At 46.4% G+C, this 27,250-nt stretch overlaps 2 protein-coding genes across 2 annotated transcripts in view; one reads left to right on the top strand and one right to left on the bottom strand.

The window, feature by feature from the left end:
- Positions 1 to 21,184, bottom strand: part of LOC307079771 (TOX high mobility group box family member 2-like) — a gene marked incomplete at its 5' end in the record, with an annotated part of 55,236 nt that extends 34,052 nt beyond the window's left edge. The window contains one exon of the mRNA XM_079742278.1: positions 21,137 to 21,184. Within this exon, the coding sequence (XP_079598404.1) occupies positions 21,137 to 21,184 (48 nt within the window). The remainder of the gene's footprint in view (positions 1 to 21,136) is intronic.
- Positions 21,185 to 21,616: 432 nt separating this feature from the next.
- Positions 21,617 to 23,813, top strand: wfdc2 (WAP four-disulfide core domain 2; the record flags this gene model as incomplete). Its single annotated transcript, XM_079742277.1, has 4 exons — positions 21,617 to 21,632; positions 22,292 to 22,438; positions 23,091 to 23,228; positions 23,680 to 23,813. 4 exons carry the CDS (start codon positions 21,617 to 21,619, stop codon positions 23,811 to 23,813), a joined length of 435 nt encoding a protein of 144 aa, XP_079598403.1.
- Positions 23,814 to 27,250: the final 3,437 nt, after the last annotated feature.

Below are 27,250 nucleotides of genomic sequence, written 5' to 3'. Positions count from 1 at the left end.
TTTGAATCCATCCGGTCGGAGAGCAGCCGTGGCTGTTTATAACGCTCATTATAGGGTGAGGGGGGGGCGAGGACGCAGGAAATGGTATTACAAGACGGCGTAATCAAAAGAAGTCTGTCACTTCATTAAGAGCCTGCGTGGAGTCGCAAAGCTGGGGACCCACTTGGGGAAACATGGGACACCGGACGCCTCTCCAATTACACTCTGCCCCCAACACCACCCCGGCTCCCTCCTCCACCCGCATTATTCTTGGCATGTCGTGGATCATAATTATTCATTACACATTTGGAAATACACCCAACCTGCTCTTCATCCACAGGCATCCTGAGAGAGAGAGGCAGAGAGAGAGAGAGGCAGAGAGAGAGAGAGGCAGAGAGAGAGAGGCAGAGAGAGAGGCAGAGAGAGGCAGAGAGAGAGAGAGAGAGAGAGGCAGAGAGAGGCAGAGAGAGAGGCAGAGAGAGGGAGAGAGAGAGAGAGAGAGAGAGAGAGAGAGGCAGAGAGAGAGAGAGAGAGAGAGAGAGAGAGGCAGAGAGAGGCAGAGAGAGGGAGAGAGAGGGAGAGAGAGAGAGAGAGGCAGAGAGAGAGAGAGAGAGAGAGAGAGAGAGGCAGAGAGAGAGAGAGAGAGGCAGAGAGAGAGAGAGAGAGAGAGAGAGAGAGGCAGAGAGAGAGAGAGAGAGACACAGTCAGAGTGAGAGAGAGAGAGAGTCAGAGTGAGAGAGAGAGAGAGAGAGAGAGAGAGGCAGAGAGAGAGAGAGAGAGCGAGAGAGAGAGAGAGAGAGAGAGAGAGAGGCAGAGAGAGAGAGAGAGAGAGAGAGGCAGAGAGAGATAGAGAGAGAGAGAGAGAGAGAGAGAGGCAGAGAGAGAGAGAGAGAGAGAGAGACACACAGTCAGAGTGAGAGAGAGAGAGAGAGTCAGAGTGAGAGAGAGAGAGAGAGAGAGAGAGAGAGAGAGAGAGAGAGAGAGGCAGAGAGAGAGAGAGACAGTCAGAGTGAGAGAGAGAGAGAGAGGCAGAGAGAGAGAGAGAGAGACAGTCAGAGTGAGAGAGAGACTGAGTCAGAGTGAGAGAGATAGAAAAAGAGACAGAGAGACAGAGAGAGAGACAGAGAGAGAGAGTGTGAGAGAGAGTGTGAGAGAGAGTGTGACAGAGTGAGTGAGAGACACAGAGACAGAGACAGAGACATAATGAAATAGGGCAGATAAGCCTTGTTGGGCTGTGGTATGCTGTGGTCGAGAACAGTTGAGGTTTCCGTTTAAGAGAACTCTGCACAAGAAGCGACACTCGGTCAATTCTCTTTTGCAGTGGAACTCATATCCTATTCTTCGGTGAGAGCAAAAACAATGTTACATAAATGTTACTTTGGCAGAAGAAAGTCCCCTCCTTTGAACTTTCTGCCCAACTTGAGTTGTTGGTTGTCACCATGACCTCAAATCTTGATTTTGACAAATTGTGCTGTATTGCACCCTCAATGCATATTTTACTTTAACCTCAGAGGTTGATCCAGTTTAAGTTGGCCCTAAAGGTTTCGTGTCGTGGGTTGAATTGTCGAACTGAAATGCAACCTATTTCGATGCAGACTGCAAGACTTCCCAAATTTGTTTGTTAGAAAATCTAAAGTTCTCAAATGTGTGAGACACATTTGGTAATAGATTTACTGAATATGAAAACAAAAAAGAATAACTCAAGTAGGTACTGCAATGTTATACAATGTTCCCGTAAATTGTGGCTTGTATGGAATACTTTTGATCCTTTTTTCAGAATTTGCAGAAAAACATGTTTCTATTGTTTTGGTGCACCATGTTATCACATCGTAAATCCCCCACCAAACCTTTCTGGAGGTTGGTTCAAACAAACACAGGAAGTTAACAAACCCGTCTTTCTCTACAAATAGAGTAGCTTCCGGAAGACAATAATCCAGAAAACAATACAATCTTTGCAGGGGAAATCATTCCTCCTTTTGGCTTTATTACCAAACCTCCTAAACGAAAACATTCAGCTTATCGTACTTCGCTTCATGACTCGCCAAGAGCTAAGTTCAGCGTTAACAAACGGCACCCAGAGTATAACTTTAGATATGTTCACACGTTCTCATAAAATGGGACTTTATGGGAATAGCATCAGAAAATAACATTACCATAAGCTTGGTGCAATGCATGCATAATAGATTGTTGTTTTCGCTCTGCATATGGTAGGAGCTGGATTCGCTTCAAAGTACACCAAATTTGCATGATTCAATGTGAGGGATTCTGGGATTAGAAGCAGCTTCCTGCCGTCCACCATTCAGCTATAGAAAGGTATGGCGCAGCCTGCAGATGGCGGAGGGGATACTGTGTCTCTGTATTACGGGGAAGTCGGAGGAATGCAGAAACGGTGACATGAAAGGTGAACCATTTCTTTGCTACCGCTACACAAATGCATTTGTGACCCCAAAGGCAAACATCCCTTTAATGCACTCCAGGAACGAGACGCCACAATCCTGTTTCTGTGTGTGTGTGTGTGTGTGTGTGTGTGTGTGTGTGTGTGTGTGTGTGTGTGTGTGTGTGTGTGTGTGTGTGCCAAACTAGAATGCAGAAGTAAAAATCTGAAAAACAAAATGTTCCGAATAGTTCATTTCTGGAAATGATGTCGGACAAATTAAAACCAGTACACAAACTGTTTTCCATTTCTAACAAATCAGCAGAACTCCGGTAGATGGTGTCATCTCTTGGGCCCCCTGTCCCTCCTCCTCCAGCGACGAGGAGGAGGGACAGTCGATCGCTGCTCACGCCCGGCACACAGGCTGCTTCTACCCAGCCAGAACAATATGACGCTCAAAGCGCTAACACTCCAAGCTGTGAGATTGATGATAACGCAAAGGGCGCGCAAAGGACTCGCTCGGCTAAAACGTCGTGACTCATATTTATTTTGGTCGTTTTTTTTTTTTTTTTTTTCAGCCGCGCTCTCGTCAGTGGCTGATTACAGCGTCTCGCCGTCCGAGTGAAAGTGAACTGAAGGCAGACGTCTCAGTGATGGCGTCTTCACAACAGCGTGCGTGTGTGTTTGTCTGTGTGTGTGTGTGTGTCTGGGTGCATGTGTGTATGTGTGTGTGTCTGTGCGTGTGTGTGTGTGTGTGTGTGTCTGAGTGCGTGTGTATGTCTTTGTGTGTGTCTGTGTGTGTCTGAGTGCGCGTGTGTCTGTGTCGGTGTGTGTCTGTGTGTGTGTCTTTGTGTCTGTGCGTGTGTGTGCGTGTCTCTGTCTGAGTGCGTGTGAGTGTGTGTGTGTCTGTGTCTGAGTGCGCGTGTCTGAGTGCGTGTGTGTGTCTGAGTGCGTGTGCGTGTATGTGTCTGAGTGCGCGTGCGTGTGTGTGTCTGAGTGCGCGTGCGTGTGTGTCTGAGTGCGTGCGTGTGTGTGTCTGAGTGCGCGTGCGTGTGTGTCTGAGTGCGTGCGTGTGTGTGTCTGAGTGCGTGTGTGTGTCTGAGTGCGCGTGCGTGTGTGTCTGAGTGCGTGCGTGTGTGTGTCTGAGTGCGCGTGCGTGCTATCATGCAAATTACACGCCCATCGGTGATGAGCTGTCACTCTTCCTATTGGATAAGCAGATTATAATTTAGATTGGTTTGTCCATCTGCTGGGAGCACGCCCACGCCTCCACCAATGAATATGAGGACACACACTGATGTTTATATACTTTTTGTCCTTTCCTTCCAGACGCCCGACGGTGGAGAGATGTCTCTCGGAGACTCATATAAAAACGGGTTTGGTTCTCACCGGCTGCAGCGTGATTCGGGAGGTTTTCTAAATCAAAAAACTAATAAATGCGCACAGTGTGAAATGACATAGCAGAAAATGGCCGCTCCGTGCGATATTGTATCATAGCACGGCCGTAGCAAAGACCCAATCCATTGGAGGGCTTTGATAGTGCGACTGGCGGGTTACCAAAGGAAAGAGCGACCTGCAGCAGACAGGGGCAAGGCTGAATGTTCAGACGTGTCACAAAGCAAGAGACTCTGCAACAGGCTCTGAGATCCTGTTCATAAAAATAAAAAAAGGTTTTCAAATAAGGTATTAAACTGTGCAAGCTCCCCTCCTGAAATGGCACAAATTCAGCGTCAATAACCAAGTAGTACATTGGTAGGATTGGTATGGTGGTTACATTTTGACCCTGGTTCTTTCTCATTGCAAGTTGTTTAGGGTATTAAAAGCGATCTGGAATTCGTAACCTCAAGCACCAGGCGGATTAAATTCATGTCAGCCATGTCAAAGAAATCAACTGATCTCACTGATCCTTTGTAGAATCTCAATCAATCGTCAGGGCAGCCTTCCTTTGTTAGAATATGTTGCAGGTCTTTGACTCCCAGTCAAAAAGGTGTGGGTTCAAACCCCCAAGACGCCTTCCCCCTGTAGCGACTCATCAACGACATGGATCTAAAACATCTGCTCTCCCTCCTTGTTGGATGAAAGGTTCTCCAAACCGTCCGTCTCAGCATATTCCCTCCCTGCTAATCTGCTCTCTACACCTTGGCCCCTCGATAGGCCTCTGAAGAACAAGTCCAGCCTCCAAGCCTCCCGGTTCCCTCGGTCAAATGTCTATGGGAAATAACATGAGTTTTTTTGAATGATCAAACGTATCAAACTCTGGAGGTGGTGAAGAAGTAAAAGCTGCGTCACAATAACCCCCAATGTTATTTCCCAGAGACATTTGACCGAGGGAACCAGATTTTTGGGGGCGGGACTTGTTCTTCAGAGGTCTATGATGAGGGACCCTCCCCACCAAGCCCACCCTCCATCTCTCTAACTTGACTACTTTACCTCTGTCCTCCTCGCTATTCTTCATTCTCATTTCCCCCCCCCCCCCCCCCCCCCCCAACAAGGTGGGAAAACGTACAGTTTTGATTGGAGCATCAAGACCATTTTCTTTCCACTTAATGCAGTTCTAACTAAAGCAAGTGTGACAAAAAGTTTTGACAAAGGACAGAATAATGCCCCCCTCCGCCCCCCCAGGGCAGTGGACTACTGATGTCCCGGGCTGGTGGTGTAGTATGAAACTCTGCTACAGTAATTGAATGTATTCTAATGAGTAGCGCTGGCCTGTTCCGCCGTTCCCGAGCCAACACGGAGCTGTTGCTGAATCCTCAACGATTACATTCCCTATGAATCGTTATAACTAATGAAATGCAAGCAATTAAAGAGAAAGCCTGATCAAATTGAGCCCGGACTGTCAGTCAAACGGGGCTGACAAGTAATTGAAAATGGCCGCTTGCTCGGGCGCTCTGTAATGTGAATCCGTTTAAAAGAAGAAATTACCCCCCCCCCCCCCGATCAGTTTCCACCAGATGACGGTAAACTAGATGATACTTAATCAAGTAATTGACACAACAAAGACCTTTTCTAATACTCGCGTTGGGAAAAAAGAAAGAAAAAAAAAAGGCTGTTCTTAACATGATTAATGCTCAATTATTCATCAGGTTGACTTTCAGCTTCTTAAATAGCAGCGAGCGATTCAGCTGTCGCCGTGTGATGAGGACGGGCCGAGGGCCAGAGGTGACGTAGCTGCTACGCCCTGTTTGATCGCTGTCTCCATCAGGCCTCCTCCTTTAGGGGCGACGGACCCTCTCTATCTCTGACCCCACCCTGACGGCCGTCCGAACGCACAGGGCTGCTCCACCCCAGGACCTCGACAGAAGGTGTGGTCAGAGCCCCCTGACGGAGGTCAGACACCCCACCCAGCACTCCTGCCCCACCTCGGGATCAGCTGACATTCAGGAAGCTCATTACTCCTGATTGATTTATCTGTATGCGAAAAATAACGAATAATAACAAATAACAGGTGTTCTTTTTTTCTCGTGCAATGACTCAATTTGCTGGGTGTTTACAGATGATCTTTTTGGACTCTGCGCCTTCCACTGTGGCCCGGTGGCACCCAATGTTTTATTTATTGTGAAGGCAGCGAGGGGGTGGGATAGGGTGTCACACCAGGAGGATAATATGCAAGTTGTTATTGGACGCTGACAAGCACACAGGATCAGGAACCTAAACACTCCCAATCCCTTTAATCGCACAGCGGAGAGAGAGAGAGAGAGAGAGAGAGAGAGAGAGAGAGAGAGAGAGAGAGAGAGAGAGAGAGAGAGAGAGAGAGAGAGAGACAGAGGAAAAGGGAGCGAGACAGAGACAGAGAGAGAGGGAGTGCAAGAGAGAGAGAGAGAGAGGGACAGAGACAGAGGAAAAGGGAGAGAGACAGAGACAGAGAGAGAGGGAGTGCAAGAGAGAGAGCGAGTGCAAGAGAGAGAGGGAGTGCAAGAGCGAGAGCAAGAGAGAGAGAGAGAGCAAGAGAGAGAGAGAGAGAAAGGTAGGGACAGAGAGAGAGACAGAAAGACAGAGGTGGACTGAGATAGAGGGGGAGAGATAGAGAAAATAAAAGAGAAAAGACAGAAAAAATGAGAGAGGGAGAAGAGAAGAGAGGAAAGAGGACAAGAGAGAGAAAGAGAGATAGAAACTGAGAGGGTGAGGGACAGAGAGAGAGAGACAGGTTGAGGAAGAGAGAGAGAGAAAGAGAGAGAGGGGGAGTGAGATAAGCAGAGAAACAGAAATGGTGACACACAAAAACACACAGGGACATAGGAGGGATATAGACAGAGAGAGAGAGCGAGAGAGAGAGAGAGCGAGAGAGAGAGAGAGAGAGAGAGAGAGGAGGGCCCATGGCATGGCAGCTACAGGTCATTATTGCCTGGTAGATGAACTAAGTGACAATAATTGAGTTAAGAGGGGAAACAAATGATGTCATGGGAGCGTGATGCGGAAGGATCTCAACTGATTTATTTTCCAAAACAATACATGCCACAGCGAATCAGGTCTATTGGCCGCTGGGGGAGGGGACCAATCAAACGGCAGGGGGGCGGGGCTTACACACTCTGTAAAGGCTGACTGTGTACGAGTGACACAGAAAATGTTGAACATTAAAATGATAAAACCGACTTACCCCAAAACAAAAATTGTATCCAAAAGCAATTCAATCTGAAGCCAGGGGCCAATAAATAAAAGGAAATATTGATTGAGTATTGAAGGGAAGTTCATTAATCAAGAGCCAATTCAATTACTTTTTGTCATGTCGTATGTTACTCGATATATTAATTCGACCACTTGTGTTAAATAAAACCAACCATATTTCTATGGTTTTCAAGCACAGCAGACAACAGTGTAAGTCATTTTAGTTATGATGGTGAGCATAGTTTCACCCATGCATACGTAAACTAAAGCATGCCTCATGCATTTTGTATAGATCCATTCCATTTGTTCTACAGCCTAATGTGTCTTTCCTGCCTAATGTGGGTTTGTCACTTTCTCTTATGATTGTGTTCCCCTACAGGGTTTCAAAAAGTCTAATATAATGAAATGATATAAACCTTATAGTCCAAGTGATATTTATATCATTTGCAGAAACCAGTCTCATCGACCCACACTATTGTGATTCTAACCCTTTTGACATGTTATTACTGTCTTGCAGTAACAGGTCTTGGGGGAAAGACAACACAGATCTCAAGAGCTCTTGTCAAACTCTAGATCCATTTTGGAAGAAAATACTTGATTATTTTCTCTGGTATATGCTAGATTTGGAGACTTTAGCATTTTCTAATAATTGTACGCCAGACATTGATTTAATCTGTATGAAAGCGGAGCATATTTTACTTTACTTTTACTCTACATACTCTACTTAGTACTACTAAGTGGTTGAGACAATGTTTTGCCCATAAATCTCACATATCTTGATTGCAAGAGGATATCCTTAGACGTGATATTTCTTTCCACGAAGGTTTCCTCATTGTTCTATGGAGTTTATTAGTGATTTTATACGCAATTCGGGTACTTACATTTTTAATGAGCTATAGAGATTGCTCTTTTGGAAAAGTGCTCTATAAATGCGGTTCATTAATTTGTTTTTATTGCTTCTCTTTTATCATCGCCGTTATAACATACACACCGCTTCACCAAGTCACACATGATGAAGATACTCTTAGTTCCACGTTCATGCGGTCGCAGTCTGGGTCGCGGCGGCGGTGAGCTTACAGGAGGAAGGAGAAGAGGAAGAGGTAGAGAAAAATCATTTGAAAAAATAATATAATAAATCCGGCGTGCGGCATAAAGGAAAAAAGCTCTGAAAGACGCAGTTGTGGTGAAGAAGTTGTTGACATTCAACTGTTGAAAACTCGGTCTTTTCCGACGTGAAAAAAAAAGAGAGAAATGATTTAAGTGACAAAGGTCCAGGCGCTGACTGTCCATTGTCCAGCAAGCGACTCCACAGAAGAGGGACTAATTGCGCGAAGGAGGAAAAGTGGCCACAATTATTTCCCCATAATGGCACAGATGCATCCATTAAAAAAAAGAAAAGACAGTAACTTCAGCTGAAGTTTACTTGAATATGCCTGAGTGGAGTGTCTTTGAATGTGCAAGTGTTTGTTTTTCTCTGCTTCTGCAGAATGTCTTCCATGCGTCGCCTATGGGCGCGCTTGAACTTATATAATGCCCCTCGCTGAATGTATGGTCTGCAGCGTTAAGTAGTTCTTACAGAGTACAACAGTAGCAAAGTTCTCCTGGGTCCTGCGTGCCGTTCACCCCTACGTGACTCATTCCAAACAGCAGTACTTAGAGTTACGCTACACGATGACTATACCCGTAGCTTCTGGATGTCTCAGGACGTTCTGGAAGAGGATAATTCTTAACCATTTACGACGAAGCAGAGATGGTTACGCTATGAATTCACTGACTATGTGGATTTAAAGATCAGATCCGTTTCATCATCCATACGTGAAGAATGTGTCAAGACCCTTGATGCCACGGTCTTTCTCACTACGGAAATCGCGCAGATTTCGCACGGCAAAGTTTTACCCAGAACCCCTAGCTCCGGCGTCGGACGGTCTAAAGGTTAGGAGGTTTACCAGCAATGGGAACACCGTCCCTCACTCATTCTTCAGCCTACTTGGGGCCTTGAGAAGCGAGAGACACCGACACTGACCCACATCCTGGGCCGCCGGAACGCCCCCGCTAAAGCTGTAACGCACGGAAAGTTTCTGCGTTTGGGTTAGTCTGTAGGTGTTGTGCAAGATGGCGCCTGTAGCAGAACGATGACTCATGGAGTCAGGTATGACTCAGGAGGTTCGACGACGGAGGCAGGGTGACGTTCTGCGGTACCGGTTCTTAATATACATCCACGTACCGGACACACACGCTGCAGACATAGAGGGTTTGAACCCACAACCTTTTGGCTGGGACTCAAAGACCGGCAACATATTCTCACCAAAGGAAGGTTACCCCCGACGATTGATTGAGATCCTACAAAGGATCAGCGAGAATCAGTCAATCAGTTGATTTTGTACTTGGCAGACATGAATTCAGATGTTGAAGGGGAGGACGGTTTTCCAATTGCTGCTGCAAGACTTGTTGCTTATCTGACCGAGACTTGATGTGAATGACGGTTGCCGGGGGAGACGCTAGGGAGGTGCTTTGCAAAGAAACATTCATACCGCAACGAGAGAGAGGCGTCCAGCTAAGGAGGCTAGCTAACAGGGTTAACACAGCTAACGGTACATCAGGGAACCTGGCTTTAGCCCCAAGGCTTAAAACATAAGCTGGATATTTAGTATGATGATGTGCTGAGTTGAGATTAAACAGCCGATATCATTATGCCGTGTTTAACATGTGACCAAAGAGGGAGCGATCCGACTGGCTGTAGGTTCAGAAATAACATAATATAATATGTTATTTAATAATAGAAACAAAGAATTGCTTTAACCAGTGAAACATTTCAAATGTATAATATTGCTGTAACTGAAGGTAACACTTAATACTATGCTACTGAAATAAATGCTGTAACGGGGAAAAGCCAATTATTGTATATTGTGTTTTTGAATGCCGTTACTTGGTACTAAACTAAATATTTTGCGTCCCGGGTTCAATGTGCCCCTCCAACAAAACAACCGGCCCCAGTGTGGCCCCCCCATGAAAATTGGGCTAGAACTGCCCCTGTTGCAACGGTAACCTAACGTAAAACCATTAGCATTTAAAATAGCCTGGCCCTAGCATCTTATGGTTTCATTACAGGGCAATGCATTCTGGGTATTAAAAAAAAGTGTGATGTACTGATGTTCTGATTACTTGTTATGGTAAGCGTTTTCTATTGTTCCCCAGAACCCAATTATAGAACAAAGCCGTGCTTATTGAAAGGCGGTTCAGCTCAGGAAAATGTATGGCCAAAAGGAAACACAATGTTAGCTGTGTGCTGCACTTTCCATTGTTAGGGAACACACACACACACACACACAAGCATGTAGGTGAAAACAACTGGCAACAGACAGACAGACACACACACACACACACACAAGCATGTAGGTGAGAACTGGCAACAGACACACATACACACACAAACACACACACACAAGCGTGTGGGCGAGAACAAGTGCCAACACACAGACACACACACACAAGCACACGCGCACACGCACTCTTTGAATAAATTGCTGGTGTGATTTGTGTGTTTGCACTTTTTTGAAATACCTTTGGGAAAATCTGCTTCTGGGTCACAGCAGGGAGGAAGGCAGGGAGCTGTATAGGAATAAGGTTCTGCATTTGACTTTCAGATCCATTGTTTACATACGCTGTGTGTACAGGCCTACCTGCAGACCCTATATGACGTAAACCCAGTGGATCCTGTTAATAACGCCCCTCCCTGTGACGTTCATAATCTTACGATAATAACTGGGAAATTGTTCCGTTTGTAATTTTGAATGAGTAAATTAAAAAAAATATTTACTTATATAATGAATCATAAAAATGAAAATTCTCCAGTAAATCGAAAAAAATAAAAAAATGTTTTTCAGCAACCAAGCGTATGTCCTCCAATACATCCAAGATTAAAGTGAGAAACAACTAGATGATCAGATCACCACAATGTGGGTATGACCGCGTGGCCTAATGGATAAGGCGTCTGACTTCGAATCAGAAGATTGAGGGTTCGAGTCCCTTCGTGGTCGCATTTTTTTATTTTATTTTTAATTTCCCCCTGGGATCAATAAAGAATCTCTCTATCTATCTGCAGCGCACGTCTACAGAGAACCTTGGCACTCTCTATTTCGCCCCATTTTATCAAACTTGGTTGCAGTTCCATTAGAATTCCACTGGGGGTGATCGCCTGAGTGCAGATTGAATGGGGGTCTATTGGGCTAGAGGGCTAAATGTATCTCTTTCACCTGCTTGTCGTTGAACAGTTTCTCTGTACTGGTTGCAGTAACACATCTCGTTGACAGAGATGTGTTACAAAGTGATGTGATCAAGTCATCATGTGTTGTAATCTTGACTCCAGCAGGCCTACTTTGTTCCAGCAGAACTTCTGGGGGGCGGAGGGAGGGGTCACAGAGCCTGGGCAGGAAACCAGAAGAGGCACGGGGCGGGGTCACGCCAGGCTTCCTGTTTCTCCCCAGAGCGACTCCACCACAGATAACTAATTTTCGCGAGTGGATGAGGCCTTCAGAAGGAGGTTTTATAGTGTTCTTCTACAGCGGCCGGTCTACACCGTGTTGATTTGAAACCTTTACAGGCTCTTTCTTTTCACAGTTTACATCGCTGGCCGGGTTTGCGGCGGCCAATCACGTGCTGACAGATCCCCGCCTCCACCCATAGGATTGGTTGTAACAAATCCGAAGTGAAAGAGAGGGATACGCCCCCATCATCCAGCGCTAGGCTCGACTGACGTCAGACTTTAGATATTAATCTCCAATCGGATTGGTGAGTCAGGTTTTTTTTCCTCTCAGCCAAAAGGTTGTGGGTTCGAACCCCAACGACCCCAGTTCTACCTGTGGTCATCACCGAGCAAGACGCCCCCCCCCCCCCCCGCTCGTTAATTACACCTGAAGTGACACACCGCGCGTCGCCGTGGATACAAGGCGGACGACTCAACGGCGGGGAACCGTCTGAGGACGTTCGGTATATCAACACGAGCCCGACCTCGCGGCCCCGTTGCCCTCGGTTACGATGCGTGGCGGGGAGGGCCGCCCTCGCCGGCCTCTGCTGACGTTCCCCGCGTGGCGAACACACAAACACACGGGCGTCCGCGGTGTCAACGGCGCCTCCTGGCCGCAGGCCGATCCACTTTGTACATTCAGGTCAGTGGCTTCATCAAACGTAATGGGAGAGCGGTGAATTATGAATGAAGAGCCACTCAGAGGAGCAGGCAAGAGAGGAGACGGCCCCGAAGAAAGAGAAAGGATGGAGGATTATCTGTCCACACCACCCTGGAACTGAGGTGGCTCAACGGCCTCACCGCAGGGGGGCTGGGGTGGTGTGCGTGTGCGTGTGCGTGTGCGTGTGTGTGTGTGCGAATGTTGGATTACAAACACAAATGACGAGAAAAATGTTCACGCTAAAATCAAGAATCAAATCCAGATTATTGTCTGGATTGGGTTGTAACAACGCAAAACACCTCAAAAAATTATGGTATACTGTAGACATCATATAAAAGCAGGGGGCCTTTGAAGATCCATATTGAAATGATGGATGGACGACTGGTGTTGCATGATGGGACAGCAACTGTCGATTTTGAACATTTCGTAGGTTCGGCTCCTGGCTCCTAACTAGGTGAAAGCTGCCTGTGATTTGTGTGATCAAGTCATCATTTTTCTCTGGTTGTGTTTGACCGAGCACAATTGAACCAGGTTCAGTTGGAGGCGACAACACACAACAGTGACGTGGTGTGTGCGTTCACAGAGCCCGGTAAAATACTTATTACACGAGGAGACGGCGAGTTCTGCTGCTGTAGCTTTAATGAAAACAAGCGAGCGGCTCGGCTGAGAGCTGTGATGGAATATGACAGAGTGGTTTCATAAACACGCCGGTTATCAGCGGTGCATTTCACTGGCGGAAGGATTATGAACAATTTGTATGCGGGTCCAGCAAACAATGGTTTAGCGTATTGGGAGGTGTAGTGGGAGAACCGATGGAACTCAGCCCCGTCCACACTGAACCGATCTTTTGGTGAAAACCCATAAGTCTCGTGCGTTTGGGCCGAGCGTCCAGACGGATCCGGCGTTTTGGCACTTTTCTGAAACCAGGTCCCAGGGTAGATAACTTAATAACGGACCTATGCGTTTTCGTGTTAGGATTCGTGTGGACACCTGAAATGCAAACTAATAAATAGTAAAAAATTAAAATAATAATAATTCAACGCAACCCTAATGTCACCAGCTGGGCGACGTTAGGGTTGCGTTTAATTATTAATATTTTTGTATATATTGTAACATTGTAGCTTTACAGCCTCTTGGTAAATTGAATCATTAACTTTATATTAAAAAGTATTTCTGCTCAATCTAAAAGGTTTAACAACTGCTATCTCCTCCTCGACTGAATGTTTGTATACAGCGCCCAGGCTGGACGCGAGCAGGCTTGATGCGCGCCGCTTTTTTTGAATATGTATTACAGCGTTTCTACAGCTCAATGCGTTTTTGTAATGAGTCCGTCTTTACGGAGATATTCCTGAAACGCATCAAAGGAAAACGGAGGGGAAGAGATTGTTTTCACCCGTGGTGACGGGGCCTAAGGCTATGTGGCTTTATGATGGCCATCCTGAGGATTGTTATTAAGCCTCTCCTTTGACTGCTCAGAATTAAAAGTCTCTTTAAGTTGAAGTCATTTAGTGAAGTATTCACTGATGTGGATTGAGCCCTTTGAGCCAGTACCTGTGATTAAGGGCTATACAAATTGAATTTAATTAAATTAATTGGACATATACTTTTGATTGTTGGATTTAATCGCTTTAATGTTAAATGCTAATTCCTATACATTGACCTATACATTGACTATCTTTTCCAAATGCACCAGCCCCCACCTTTTCTCCTCCCTTCCGACATCACTTCCTGTGCGTGGATTATATAAGTATATAATATAAGTACATCTGTAGTGATCAGCGGGCCCCATCGATGCAAACCACAACCACAGAACCGCAGAAAGGGGGGGGCCGAGCGTGATGTAGACACGGGGAGCCATCGTTCGAGCACGTCGGCGCTTTCTAACACAGTGTCAATAACACTTCAGGAAGATCCCACGAATTAACCCTCACAACGCAAACCATTCACATGTTGTCACGAATTGCATTCGGCCTTGGAAGAGCACGCTGATGAAGATGACGGGAATGGCGTGTTGGAGAAGGAACTGCATGCGGTTGATGTTTATCACGGCTGTTATGGGCGCAGTAATGACGGGGATCATAGAGAGCGGTATTCACCCCATCATTCAGCGTCACCCGTTCTTAGGATCGTCACGTCTCGACAGAAAGCATTGTATCGATCACGATCGTCCAAAACATCATGGGCTGGGAGGAAGTGACTGTTTCACGCGTTCGATGAGGGTATTTCAATGGACGATCGATTTCATTACAAGAATCTATTACATTTTTCACACAGAACGAGACAACCTTGGTGGTGGAATCATGTAGAATTAGCGTCGCGGCACACAACTCAAAAACAAAAACCTTTATACATTTTCGTCTTTAACAAAGCGTTTAAACCACAATGTCAAGGCTGCACAGAAGAACCGCCTGGACCCCTCGGACCACGGCCCTCCCTCACCCCTCGTCAGATAAGTGCCTCTGCCCCGCCCGGTGGTCCGTCAGCTTCTCAGACGCTATCAGACGCCGTTTGAAGGATCCCACCCCTCCCCCCTCCTCTGCTCATCCTGCACCCCTGGATCCCGAAGACGAGCCAGAGAGAGTGGGGAGCTGGAGCAGGGAACCAGGAGATGAAGGGCCCTACTGGAGGAAGAGGGGGAGGTGGATAAGGGGGAGGAGGAGGAGGGCGGAGCAAGAAGAAGAAGAGGGAAAAGGAGGAGGATTTTGAGGAGGAGGAGGAGGATGGGGAGGGGGAGGAGGAGAAGGAGGGAAAAGAGGAGGAGGATAAGGAGGAGGAAGAGGAGGAGGCGGATAGAGGGGGAGGAGGTGGAGGAAGAGGAGGAGGAGGAAAAAGAAGGAAGGAGAGAGGAGAAGGATGAGGAAGAGGGGGGGAGAAGGAGGTGGAGGAGGGGGTGGGGGGGACTAGGAGGAGGGCTGCATCTCATTCCTGACGAGATCCAGATCCTCCACCCCAGCAGCCACGGCCTCCATCACCTCCACCTCCACCTCCGCCTCCGCCTCCCTCTGCCTGGCGGGGCGGAGGGAGGCGGAGGAGGAGATGAAGGGCGACACCATAAAAGAAGAAGCAGAGGAGGAGGAGATGGAGAAGGGGGGGTGAGGTGGAAAGACGGATGGAGTCTCCCTCGGAGAAGACAAGGAGGATTCTGACGAAGGTGGTGCTGGTAGGGTGGGGGGGCAGAAGAGAGGGGAGGAATAAAAGACAGAGAGATGGAGGGGGGGGGCGGAGAGCAGTGTGTGGGGGTTGGGTGGGGGTGCATCGATGGTAGGAGAAGGAATGAGGTAAGAGGAAGGGGGGCGGAGAGAGTTGGGGGGGGGGGGGGGGGGGGGGGGGGGGTCGGGTCTAACTCCGGCATAAAAGTAAATTCAAATGCATTATTCATGGGTCTCTGTGTCAAAATATCATTTACGTGTGCGGTGTTGACTCATGGCTCGTAAAATGAGAAGGACATGAAAAGAGAGCGAAGGGAAGGTAGAAAATAAACAAGTCGGAGGGCTCCCATTCTCATCTCGTGGCCTGAAAATAAAGAAAGAAAGAAAAAACAACTCTGGCGCGCTCTCCGTCGCGTTATTAGATATCAATTATTTATTGCTCCCTCTGTTTACCGTTTTTTTATGTGTGTAATAAGCTGCCATCTTGTCAGGGAGAGAGAGAAAGTATTCGATTCGGTCTTCAAAGTCACAGGGTTTGGGAGCGGACTTCAATTTAGAATTTTCTCTAACCGGATGTGAAAGTGTCCCGATCGCATCGCGGTGGAAACCGAATGAATTTATTTATTGCTCACCTAAATAAGGACCATGTCGACGGACAGCCGTGGCGATCCAGTTCAGCTCTAGACCACAGCACCCCCTAGAGGGAACATTCAGTACTACTACATGCTTCTCTGTTATTCTCCCATGCAGTCCCATGGTGCTCACCTACAGTATATTCCAATTATAGAACCCCTGGTCGACGAAAATCTGAAATCTGCTGCTGGATAATGCTATAGTTGAAAGTAAAACGAACATAGCAAACTTAACATGACCGGAACCAGCCTAGCAAACCATAAAGAGGAAGGAGGCACAATAAATCGAAACACAAAGACGATAAGTATGAATGTTACATTGAATATAGCACAGAATATAGTGTACGTCTTTCACTGCCAATAAGCTGGAAGATACCCAGTACTGCCCGCATGTACCGCTCACCAACCCGGTCCCCATATTTCATATCAGGCCATCACTTGCATTTTCTATTTTTTTTTATTGGTGGTAAAAAAATAAAACGAGAAGATGAGATTGAGCCTCGTTTTCATACGGTTTCCATACTGCCCCCCCCCCCCCCCCCCCCCCCCCATGCTTTTCATCTCCTCTCCCCGCAATATCTGTATGCAAGGAGGGGGTGGGGGTGGCAATGACTGGTGGGGTGTAATGTGGGTGTGTGAAGGGTGCGTGTGTGTAGGCGGTGTGTGTGTCAGGTGGGTGTGTGTGTGTTTGTAGGGTGCCTTAGTGTAGGGTGGGTGTGCGTAGGTTGTGTGTGGGGCGGGTTTGTGTAGGGGGTGTGTGTAGGGTGTGGGTGTGCGTAGGGTGTGTGTGTGTGTGTGTGTAGGGTGCGGGTGTGTAGGGTGCGGCCACATATGACCTGCTCCACTTTTATTTTGATTTATAGCGCCGGTGGACGGCGTCATCACGGAATCGCTTCATCTTCCCTCCTTTATTACAACACATTTGTTTTCATTTTGCTCCCAAGGACTGGGCTGAATGCATTACCGAGTCCCCAGGGGGGCCGCGGGGCCCGGGCCCCTCAGCCGTGGGAGACAATGCGATGACGGAGGGGTTCTCTGGGCGCGCTCCATCATTAGCTGCGTTAGCAATATTCCTGCGCGGTGAATATTAGGCTGGTGGCGCCGCCGCCGCCATCGCTCACGTCATCGCTCACGTCATCGCTCACGCCGTCGCCGCGGTTAAGGAGCCATGTTGGTTTCCGTGAGGGTAGTTAGTAGTCGGAGGGGAGCCCCCCCCTCTCCACCAAAGAGCACCTTGTCTTCTGTAATTTAGACGAGAGCATCTTTTCCCTGCTCCCTCTCCTGCAGTCGCTTGAGGATGCCTGGAGGGCTGGAGGGGGGGGGGTAAAGTAGGACACAAAATCAGATTGTGTCTCGGGGAAGACCACTAGGAGCAGGGAGGGGCATTAAGGTGCAGATGATAGGGCAATTGAGTTTAGCATAGAGAGGTCAGAGGCAGGGTAATGCGGAGTGTAATGCATGATTAACTGGGGGAGACGCCGAGGGGCGGGGCTTAGAGGTCAGGGGGCGGGGCTGACCAGACGCAGTTGTTTTGGGACTGTGGTAATATGAAGGGAGGGGGTGGGGGCAGGAGGAATTATGGTCATTCATCACATAGCCTCATGAGCCAAGAGATGATTGCTTTCCGGGGGGGCGGGGCTTCTCACCGCGCGGAGACAGATTCTAATCACATTCAGATCAAGGCCTGATTTCGGGTTGTCTTCATGTAATTATTGGACGCTGTTCATACACATGCCCGATGTGTTGAACTGAGCTTGACGGGCTGTATTTGTCCTCTTCTTAGAGAGTATACATTACACAGGCAAATAATCTGCTCCTTATAGCGAAGTTACATGTTCAGTGAGCATAGCGTTGAGGCCTGCATTTTCATCATCCATTTTTAGATGGAGGTGTGATTGTTTTACAGTGCAGTACAGCAGGGCCCGACCACACCGGAAACATGCTAATATATGCTAATGCCTCATTAATTCATCGGTACATCCACTGTACTCTTCCCTTTTTCAGGACACCATTATGTGGTGATCATATCGCCGGGCTATTGTTCCCAATCTCGTCCCTGCTGCGCACTCCTCTCCTGCCACAACACAAAAAGGCACGTGGAGGCTGTGCGGAGCCCTGATAAACGTCACGGATAAGCATCGGCACAACTCAATCAGCGGGAGCCTCCATTGTCTTAACCAGCCCCACATTGTCTTAATACATGTACTTCTTCCCCCCTCCCCCGGCCGCCGAGCGTGGAAACATATCTTGCGTTAAAACATCGCATTTCCATATTCACCGCCAACCAATCAGACCCATGAACCCTTTCACCCCGGCGCTTTCATTCACCCATTCCGAGTATTCACCACTCACAACGGGAACAGATACCGATCGCTGCCATCGTCTCAAGGACATGCAGCGAAATAATCGAACTGACCCAGCGGCGTGCGAGGAGAAAAAGACCCAGCTTCTCCATGATTGCCTTCCCAAGGGCAGCGGATCCCTCTCCCTTCCCTGGCGGAAGGAGAGGGAGATGGGGAGCAGGAACCGAGCGGCAGGGAGGGGGGTGTTAGAGCTGTGGCAGCAGAACTGAGGAGTTTGGACTACGGGGGCTGATTATGGTCCCACGTTCACGCAACGTGGACGCAAGGAGAGTCCTTGTGGACTCTCCTTGCGTCCACCGCAAGGGCCTGACCTGTGCCTCCAAAAAATGTTGACCTTCCGTCGAGGCGACGCAGCAGAAAGGGCTGTGATTGGTCCGCTTAGTAAATTCGACGCGGACCCATACAGGTTCACGACTGCGTCGAAGCGTCTGCTTGGTCGTTGCGTTGCATGAACCATAATCAGCCCTTAAGAGGCAGGGAGACTAAAGCAGAGGCTGCAGCGACGCTGGTGTCTAGCAGGGCACTGGGTCCCGGTCTCTGAATTAAGGGATGCCACTAGATTGTCATCGATTGTCATCATATGCCAAAGGGAAAACTGTATAAATACAGGGGCAGAGGCTGAGCAGAGAGTGCCAGCTCCCCCTTCCTGCACAAGTATTACTGCAGAAAAGGCCCTGGCCAGTGGAACAGTGGAAGGAAAGTCCCTGGAAAAGCTCCACGTGTTACTTAGCAAACACAATTGAACACAGAACCTCAATGGAAAAAATTATAACGGAAAATACAACATGGAACAAACAAAGGGACACTACTTTTTAAATAATAGCAAGCCTTACTGTATTTACTGAACAGTATGCATACTCATTTCCATTGATTATTTGATATATTAATGTCAATTTCTCGAGTTGAAGAATAAAAACAGCGTGTACCGCCTGCTACGAGTACCACAGGCTGAAGCCTGCCACACTAGAGTTTGGCTCTGCTCAGTTAACTCGTTTTTGGAAACACATATGGGAACTGGAAACAAATATAATACATTTAAAAGTGTGGGTGTTTTTTGTCTGTGTGTACTTGTACATACACATGTTTGCAGGCAAGCATCAAAGTTAGCTACAGGCATGACAAGCAGAAATGATAACTAAATGATGAAGCAAACCATATCTACGTCTACAGACACTGAGGCGATCCCAGCAGTACAAAAAGCCCTAAGCTAACATGGAGTGGACTGGAGAGCTAGCCGTATGCAAAGCAGAACAACAGCTTCACGGACATGTAAATTGCATGGCCTTTTCATTCCTGAGGGTAAAATTACTTCTCACTGCACCCTGTATAATAGCCAACAGGACTCTCTCTTTTTGAGGGTGTTGGGGTAAACTGCCAATCACAATACCGCCAAATAGCATACATTTACATACTGACTTTGTATAGCTTGGTCTGTAAGCCTTTCTTGCAATGTAGGACTATGGCTAACTCATCTGAATATATATATATATATATATATATATATATATATATATATATATATATATATATGGGTTTTTTTCAAATGTGATCTATGTTTAGATGAAGTAACTTACTGTGTTTAACGTGATCTCTGGCCATTTACCAATTTGAATGAAGAAATGTGACCGTGAAAAAAGAGCGACCGTGGTACTGATGAGAAGACAGCCATCTGGCGGCCATCGAGGGTACTACATCTACATGTTCAGCCTTACGTTTCTCAAAGTGCATGATTTCAGCAAACACTAGCGTGTTGATAAATTCTCTCTACATATACCATTACACAATGACATAACCAATGATTGTTTTGAGATACAATGCACACAATATAGTATGATTGAGACTTCCATGCTTGCTAGTCTATGCAATCATAGACATTTCCTAAAAGAAAAGTAAGTAATCCATTGATGAAAATAAATTATGCTGTGCAGGGGATGTGTCTTGTCAGAGTGTAGCCTACCAGATTACCTGTGTGTGCTTTTACCTATATCCCAATTATGTGGTATTGAATCAGATAGACAGGGCAATCTCAGAGCCAAAGAGAAGTGGACAAGAACCCCATTTGGAATCCAATAACATGCAAAGCTGGTGTCATCGCTTGTGTGAAAAACAAAGAGGCTACGCTATATCTAGGAGCCATATCTTCACTCACCTGCTGGCCCGTCTTCTGGCCCTCCCCGACTTAACAACACAGAATGGATGAAAGAATGTGGAACGGCTGGAAACTGCTTTGTCTCGCTCTGCGGGCGAGATCTTACCGTGTAACTGTTTGTTGGTTGAATAGAGAGTGAACTTTTCGGTGAACTTTACTAGCCCTCTGCATTTCAGAGAGTTTTGAAATGCAGTAGAGCACGTTTTTCTCGGTTTTACCTCACCTGGTTGGTCTGATGTACACACTGATATACTGCTGCCCCATTATTAACACATAAATAAAGACAATTGTTTTAGGGATCTTTCTTTATAATTATTGGCGGTATGTTGAGAGAGGGGGATACATTAATTATCTACAAGGATGTCAGACTCACCTGTTCTGCATTGGCACTTAGACAGAGAAAAGCCCTACGCCTTTTAAAGTTTCAAAACATTCATTCTAGGCTGCTATTGGCCCTACTGTACAGGCAAAATAAGGTCCTCAAGTTACGCACAGAATTCAAAGGAAATAAAATCTGCCTTCAGGGTTTGGTTAGTCCTATTTGGGACATTGGGCAGAACGCCAGCTATAAAAGAGACAGCAGCAAACACAACCCGAACACTAGTCATTTTGTTATCAGGAACAATTGGCAAAGATAACATCGGATCAAATTTGAAATAAGGAGGACAGAGATGTGCGCACCTGAGCACCCCACCGACGTACCTCTGAACCAGCTGAGCAGCAACGCTCACACTGTGCCACCTGGTCCATCGTGGAGTCGGCGTGCTCTCCTCCGGTCCGCTTCCAGCTCCCGGAAGGTTGGGCAAGGGGTGAGGCCTTGGGCCTGCCTGGACTAAACCTGGTCGCAGTTCGTGATGGAAAGTCCTAACACACGTTTGAAATTGAAGACACTTCTTGCATCACTTCGTAGTTTGACTTGGGCCATGATTTGCGATGAGTTCTCCAAACATGGCCGCACTCTTTGCCCGTATTACTCGCTGTGCGGATGCGTCCATGGGGAATGCTGCCACCCCAGGTCGCCTGGTGAATCGCAGTTTTTTATCCTGACAGCTGACAGCGACGGCGTGAGGAGAAAGTCCTGAAAGTTGGCATCGAGCCTGTGAACCCTGATGCTGACACACTTGCAAATTAATCATATTTATACTAATACTATAATCGAATGCGAATATCTGAACATCCACTATGACCGTTAGAATAGGTGAGTCATCATTATGAATTTCATAATATGGAGAATTTCGTCGACTATTTTTCTTCTTTTATTTGTATTACCCTTGTTTGGGTCATGAACTTACGGGCACAAGGACCCAGCGGCCCCCGGTGCTGCCCTCAATGCACGCTGCGGTGTAGGGTCAGACCTACACGTTCCCACTGTCCAGTGGGAGTCGTACTGGTCGTGTTGAGACGTTTAAGCCTTGACCTGCACATGAAGATGAACTCATCCGTGCTCGGTGTGTTGACTGTTGTAATGTGTGCGTTTTTCTGCACGGAATTCAGTGTCGCCACAGAAACGAAAAAAAATGTGACAGGTAAGTTTTGCCCGGCTGTTTTTATTGGTATTTTATCTTTCGTTGTTTGTGGTTTAACTGTTAAATGCATGCAAGGATTTAATCGAACACAGCTAAGGCATACTTCTTTGCATGCCTTCGCTGTGTTGTTAAATTAAATGCTTGCCTACACATGCAACAGTTTTTTGCCGACATTTTAATCAGTTTTAACACAGGCCCACGTGCACGAAGGCAGGTGAACTATGCCCACTGTTTTCCAGGACTTCACGGGAGTGTGTGTTGGACACACACGGTGACTCGTTGGACAAGTCCCCGTGTCATGGATCCCTAATAACGCTCAACCTCTCTCCAGTCGCTTCTCCAAAACAGGGTCAATGCCCTGGGGGGCTGCCGCACGAGGAGCCGTCCATCAGGGGCTGCACACGTGACCAGGACTGTCCCGGGGAGCACAAGTGTTGCGTGTTTGATTGCGGGGCTGTTTGCGTTGCGCCTGCTTTCAGTAAGACATCTAGCCGGCGTGCACGTATTAGCTTTTTTCTTCTTTTTTTTTAAAGAAAGTAACGTCAATCAGTCCCTCCAGAAAAACGCGATCGTGCGATCGCATAATTCAACGCATAGTCAGCCAAAAGCCGCATATTCATGCGGGGGCCGCATTTTTTCAAATATGCCGCACTTTCACCGCATAAATTGCAGATTTCCACGCAAAATATGCGGGGCTTGGATGATTGTATAATCCCCGCATTTTCGTTGCAAAAAAGTCACATATATCTTAGCAGAAAGTTGAAAAATGTTGCGTTTACTTCACACAAGTGCAGCCATTTCCCCCTGTTGCCATGGGAACGTTATGAAGTGACGTAATTACGCGACGTAAATGTCTTCGAAAAGCTGCATTTTTCGCAAGTTCCCGCAATTTCTGCAAGTTCCCGCAATTTCATCGCATAAAATTGCATAAATATGCCGCATATTTCATCGCATTTTTTAAGAAAACGTGCCGCATAATCAAGGATTTTTGGCCGCAACAATCACAAATAAACGCCGCATTCTTCTGGAGGGACTGGTCAATGTCCAACTCCGGTGAAGTCCCAGAGAGCAGTTGGCCCTGTCGCCTGCCTTGTGTGTGGGGGCCTGTGTTAAAGCTGTTTCTTCTGAAGGGAAGCCAGGAGTTTGCCCCCCCAGGCGCTGGGGGGTCGGGATGTGCGCCGAGTTCTGCTCTGAGGACAGCGACTGCCCCCACCATGAGAAATGCTGCTCCAACGGATGTGGACATCAGTGCACGGCCCCGTACACAGGTTGGATACCAACTGCCCCCCCCCACACACACACACACAGACGCACACACACACACAGACATATACACACGCACAGACACATATATACACACACGCTCACACACACACATACAGACATATATACACACACACACACATCTATACACACACATATATACACACGCACACACATACTGTATACACACACACACACACACATAGACATATACACACGCACAGACACATATATACACACGCGCGCACACACAGACACACATACAGACATATATACACACACACACATCTATACACACGCACGCATGCACACACACACATACTGTATATACACACACACACATATAGACACATAGACATATACAAACACACACATATATACAAAACAAATAAAAAAAACAATGTAAAGAATGTGAACCAAACTGGGCCTCAGAGTGTCGTTCCCCCCGGCCCTCAGTGAAGCCTGGGCGTTGCCTGGCGCCCCAGCCCACCAACATGTGCGCAGAGTTCTGCTACCAAGACGGCCAGTGTCCCGGGGAGCAGAAGTGTTGCAAGACCACGTGCGGCCACGCCTGCAGCGAGCCCTGCTGATTGGACGAGCAGGGCCGAGGGCTCAGCGCTGGGCAGTGTCTCTCCGTGACTGAAGACGAGCGACCAAGAGAGTTGTTTTTTAATCATCGTGTTATCGGGAAGGGAAGATGTAATAAATCTTGGATACCACGTATGGGTTGATGTTCTTTGTTGACCAACTTTAGCTTTATTCAGCGTGCCCCTAAACTCGTGGCCAAAATGCAAACCGCCATGACCGGGTTCAGAGGGACGTCGGTGGGCTGCAGGTGCTCACATCTTATTTCGAATTTGATCCGATGTTATCTTTTCCAATTGTTCCTGATAACACAAAGACTAGTGTTGGGGTGTCTCTTTTACAGCTGGCGTTCTGCCCAATGTCCCAAACAGGACTATACATATATTCACAGTATAACTATTGATCTCAAACTAAACTTCAAAGGTGTAATTGATCAAACCACGTTTTTTAAGTATTATTGATGATCTAAAAGCGTTTTTATGAGAGGTTAGATTTAACAGAGTAATGTAAATCTAACCCTGTCTGTGTGTCATTGATTTCTAAAATATGTTGACCTACAGACTCCAAATATTGTTTGTGTGGCTGTACAAATGAAAGTGTGTATAGCATATTTATGGCTTAACATTGAACACACTGACACACTTATTGTAGCCTTTAATGTGAATGCTTATTTTACATGCATCTTAGAATACGTTAGTCATTATTATATTACATTAGGCCTTCATATATAGTACAATAACACAATAATATACTTTGGGAATAGGCCATTTTCCCATTCGGTTGTCGGGGACGTTCAAACTGGCGCTAGGACCTAACAGCCACGCCGCTCCCGATACCTGGGAAGACCGGTCCTATGCCTATAAACTCTTCTGCCCCGCAGTGGGAGATTCATTGATTGCGTTGCAACTTGAAAGCATTGACCTAGACATGAAAATTAATTTCTCTGTATTGAGCGTGTTGACTTTGGTGTTACTCTGCGTTTTTATTCAGAAATAACCGTTGATGCACGACCTGGACCAAGGAAGTTTGTTGGCTGTTTTTATGTAGCCTATTCAGTGTATCTATTTTACAATATTGTAGGGTTTGGTATTATTCCGGATTGGGAACGGCTATAGCTCAAATGTGTCGACATTTGTATCCCCAGTAAGCAGGTCTCCAAACAGTTTGGGGCCGAAATAATATAAAATATATAATAAATAATTCACGGTCAGATTTAAACAATCAGCACGCGGATTAATTCAATGGATAGATTAAAAAAATCTAAAACTTTGACTTTCTTTCAAATGTAGAAAAACAAGGCCTTTGCCCTCGCCAATCAAGGGGTTTGGGCTGTGTGCTGAGTTCTGCTCGGGAGACCATGACACCCTAACGACACACACACACACACACACACACACACACGCACTGTCTGTCTGTCTGTCTGTCTGACAGACAGGCAGACCCTCTCTCTTACATATTCGTTATTTTATGATATATAAAATGCATTTTTAACTTTTATTGTATAATACTATACTGTTATTCATAAATTAGAGATTTTCCCTACTACTTGTTGAGTGGTAAGGTATAAAGTACATCAAAGTGTGCATTGCTTAGATTAAAAAAACAACGATAAAATAATAATACAATTAGAATAAAAACTATAAAAACGCAGGGTAAATTGTGTAGCATCTTATCCTAACTAGCCTTGTTGTGTGCGGGGAATGGGTTAACCTACTGATGGTTACTGCTCGGCACTTGGTTCTATGAACATCCTTACTGCACCGACAGAGATATATTATTGTTTCTCTTTCTTCTGGCAAATGTACTGATTCTAAGTTGCTTTGGATAAAATGGATTTTGGATTTTGGCATTTGCTTAATGCTCTAAATGGAAACGTTAATCTAAAACAATTGCTCACGTAAATGTCAATGTTAAGTTAAGGTATCCTTAAGTGACTTCATTTTGCTTTCAAATATAGTAAAACCAGGCCATTGCCCCGACATGCCTTATTTTGAGATATGTCCACCTGTTAGGTCCTGGGATATGTTCTGGAGAGCATGACTGCCCCAACGATGAGATATGCTGCTGAGGAGATGGATGTGAACATTTCTGCAGCCGGCCACGCTGATTGGGAGCACATAGGGTCGGTCGGCCTCGACACCCCCACGTATGAAGATCTTAGGACCAGTAATGAACAAGAGGATGAAATCAAAGGATCGTAGTCAAATTGCAACACAGGGTCATTGGCCCAATATTAGAGTATGCAGATGCACATTAGACAAAAAACCCTGAAATGCTGCAAAATGTCCTGTATTTACTCAAGACGTTTGTCAAGGCAAACTTTGGAAGACTTTGTTTGTGTTTTCTCCCGGGACTAATTAAAGTACTACCAGTTTATTTATGTGTCAGTGTAACGGTTGTGATTGGGTCTAAAGGACTGAGAGACAGGACTAACACATTGGTCTCTTTCAAAGGTACATTTGTGATTTGTACAGCAGGATCGCATGTCACGTCAACCGGTTCTCCTATATACACATCAAATATATTCAAATAATAAAATTATAACATTACATTTACATTTCAGAGCAACATACCTGAAAGACAGGACTAACACATTGGTCCCTTTCAAAGGTATATTTGTGATTTGTACAGCAGGATCTGCACGAGTAAAACAAAACACTTGTGTTGCTAGCGGACATGACAAACTATAAAAACAATAACATCAATTATACAATATACAATCATCTTATATGTCGAGGTTCATAAACTAAACATACATTGTCGATCTTTAAACGTATAAATCTTCGGGAGCTATTTACAATGCGAACTAACCACGTGTCACGTCGACCGGTTCTAGCAACGGCCGCGCGCACACCTAAGGCGGAGGCAGATCTGCAATACCCAATCACACCAGCAGATGGCTCTAAAACACCACCAACTGCTCTCTCATTTGCGAACTCATAACTAATGAAGTTTTCCATTTCTGTTACATCAGCTGTGTTCCTGTTGGGCCTTGGTAGTAAAAAACAAAAAACACACGAGCCACAACATGATCGATTCCAATCCATGCCATTCACACTTTCTTGTTGTACTTCCTAATTCTTATTGCCTTGAGTGCATTAATAGCTGTAGTCTAATTCAATGTCTCAGGGCGTCATACGTTTAGAGAAGGTGGTTCACGGACAACCTAGTCTCAATCATGTTACACACAACAAACGACAATGTGAATGAACACATACACAAAGGGGCAGCCGTGTGTCCTCTCCCGAGCTGAACAGTGAGGGCGTTGTCCATTTGCGCACACGCCAAAAAGTAGACCTATTTAACAGAGCAGTGTGTGTGCGCGTGTGCGTGCATGCGTGCGTGTGTGTGTGCATGTCAAGCATTATATACACTTTGACAAGAATGTTTTTAAATAAACCTTTATTTTCATAATTATTCAAAAGAATTCTCATTGACCCCA

This window comes from Pollachius pollachius, assembly GCF_949987615.1.
Source record: "Pollachius pollachius genome assembly, chromosome: 8".
Lineage (NCBI taxonomy): Eukaryota > Metazoa > Chordata > Actinopteri > Gadiformes > Gadidae > Pollachius > Pollachius pollachius.
Note: the sequence above shows the minus strand (reverse complement) of the source record. Positions and strands in the feature narration are given on the sequence as shown.